This window comes from Salvelinus sp. IW2-2015, unplaced genomic scaffold (genome assembly GCF_002910315.2).
Source record: "Salvelinus sp. IW2-2015 unplaced genomic scaffold, ASM291031v2 Un_scaffold5263, whole genome shotgun sequence".
Taxonomy (NCBI): Eukaryota; Metazoa; Chordata; class Actinopteri; order Salmoniformes; family Salmonidae; genus Salvelinus; species Salvelinus sp. IW2-2015.
The window spans coordinates 9,003-10,019 of NW_019946528.1; the positions used below are offsets into that span (position 1 = coordinate 9,003).

General features: G+C 40.7%; 1 protein-coding gene across 1 annotated transcript in view; it reads left to right on the forward strand.

Annotated features, from left to right (window-relative positions):
- LOC112078107 (dysferlin-like) overlaps window positions 1–793 on the forward strand; it is an 8,719-nt gene extending 7,926 nt beyond the window's left edge. Inside the window, exon 5 of the mRNA XM_070441943.1 lies at window positions 663–793. Within this exon, the coding sequence (XP_070298044.1) occupies window positions 663–793 (131 nt within the window). The remainder of the gene's footprint in view (window positions 1–662) is intronic.
- The last annotated feature ends 224 nt before the right edge of the window (window positions 794–1,017 follow it).

Below are 1,017 nucleotides of genomic sequence, written 5' to 3' on the forward strand. Positions count from 1 at the left end.
AATCACACAGCTAACATGTTGTGTGGTCTGGAATCACACAGCTAACATGTTGTGTGGTCTGGAAATCACACAGCTAACACGTTGTGTGGTCTGGAATCATGCAGCTAACACGTTGTGTGGTCTGGAATCACACAGCTAACATGTTGTGTGGTCTGAAATCACACAGTTTATTAGGCTACAGATGAAATACATGATGGTGAACTACACAGGGGGGTGAAAGGGCACCGTGATGAGCTTGCTGCTCTTTTCCAATAAATATCGAGGGTTTGATTCTGGTGGCATGATGATCGATGCTTGGCTGCTGTTTGACAAATAAAAATAATCTCCCTTTTTTTCTCTCGATGATAATATCATCATGTAGGCTCTAGCCAACAACGCACGTGCCAATACCATTTTTGTGTGAGAAAATCACCAGTGGACTTGAAAATGAGATGGAAACCCATTTATCTTGTATTTTTTTATTCGGTACATGTGAATTTACCCGCAAAAAATKTATTTTGATGTGCACTATGTCATTTAGCACAACATGTCAATTTGATGGAACAAATCGCAATCGATCCAATCATTCATTATCAATGTCCTAGTCATTTCAACATAATCAGCTGTACTATCAGACATAAGTAGAAAGTACTCATTCTCCCACAATGCTCCTTGTCCTCTAGGACACGCCTTCTTGAGGAAGTGGCTCCTCCTCTCTGACCCTGACGACCTCTCGGCCGGGGCCAAAGGTTACCTGAAGGTCAGCCTCTTCGTATTGGCTGCAGGCGACGAAGCTCCAGTGAGTCATGATTAAATTACCTTTTAATGTCGAGTTGATCTTTGTATCTTTTGGATTATTATGCTATGCTGTCTGTCTCATATCTGTCCACTTGGTTCTCTCTGTGTCTCTCCATCTATTTCTTCCTAGTATATATGGAGTGTTTGTGTGTGTACATCTGTTCCGATATACAGCACCAGTCAAAAATTCTAGAACACCTACTCATTCTAGGGTTTTTCTTTATTTAAAAAAAAAATCAA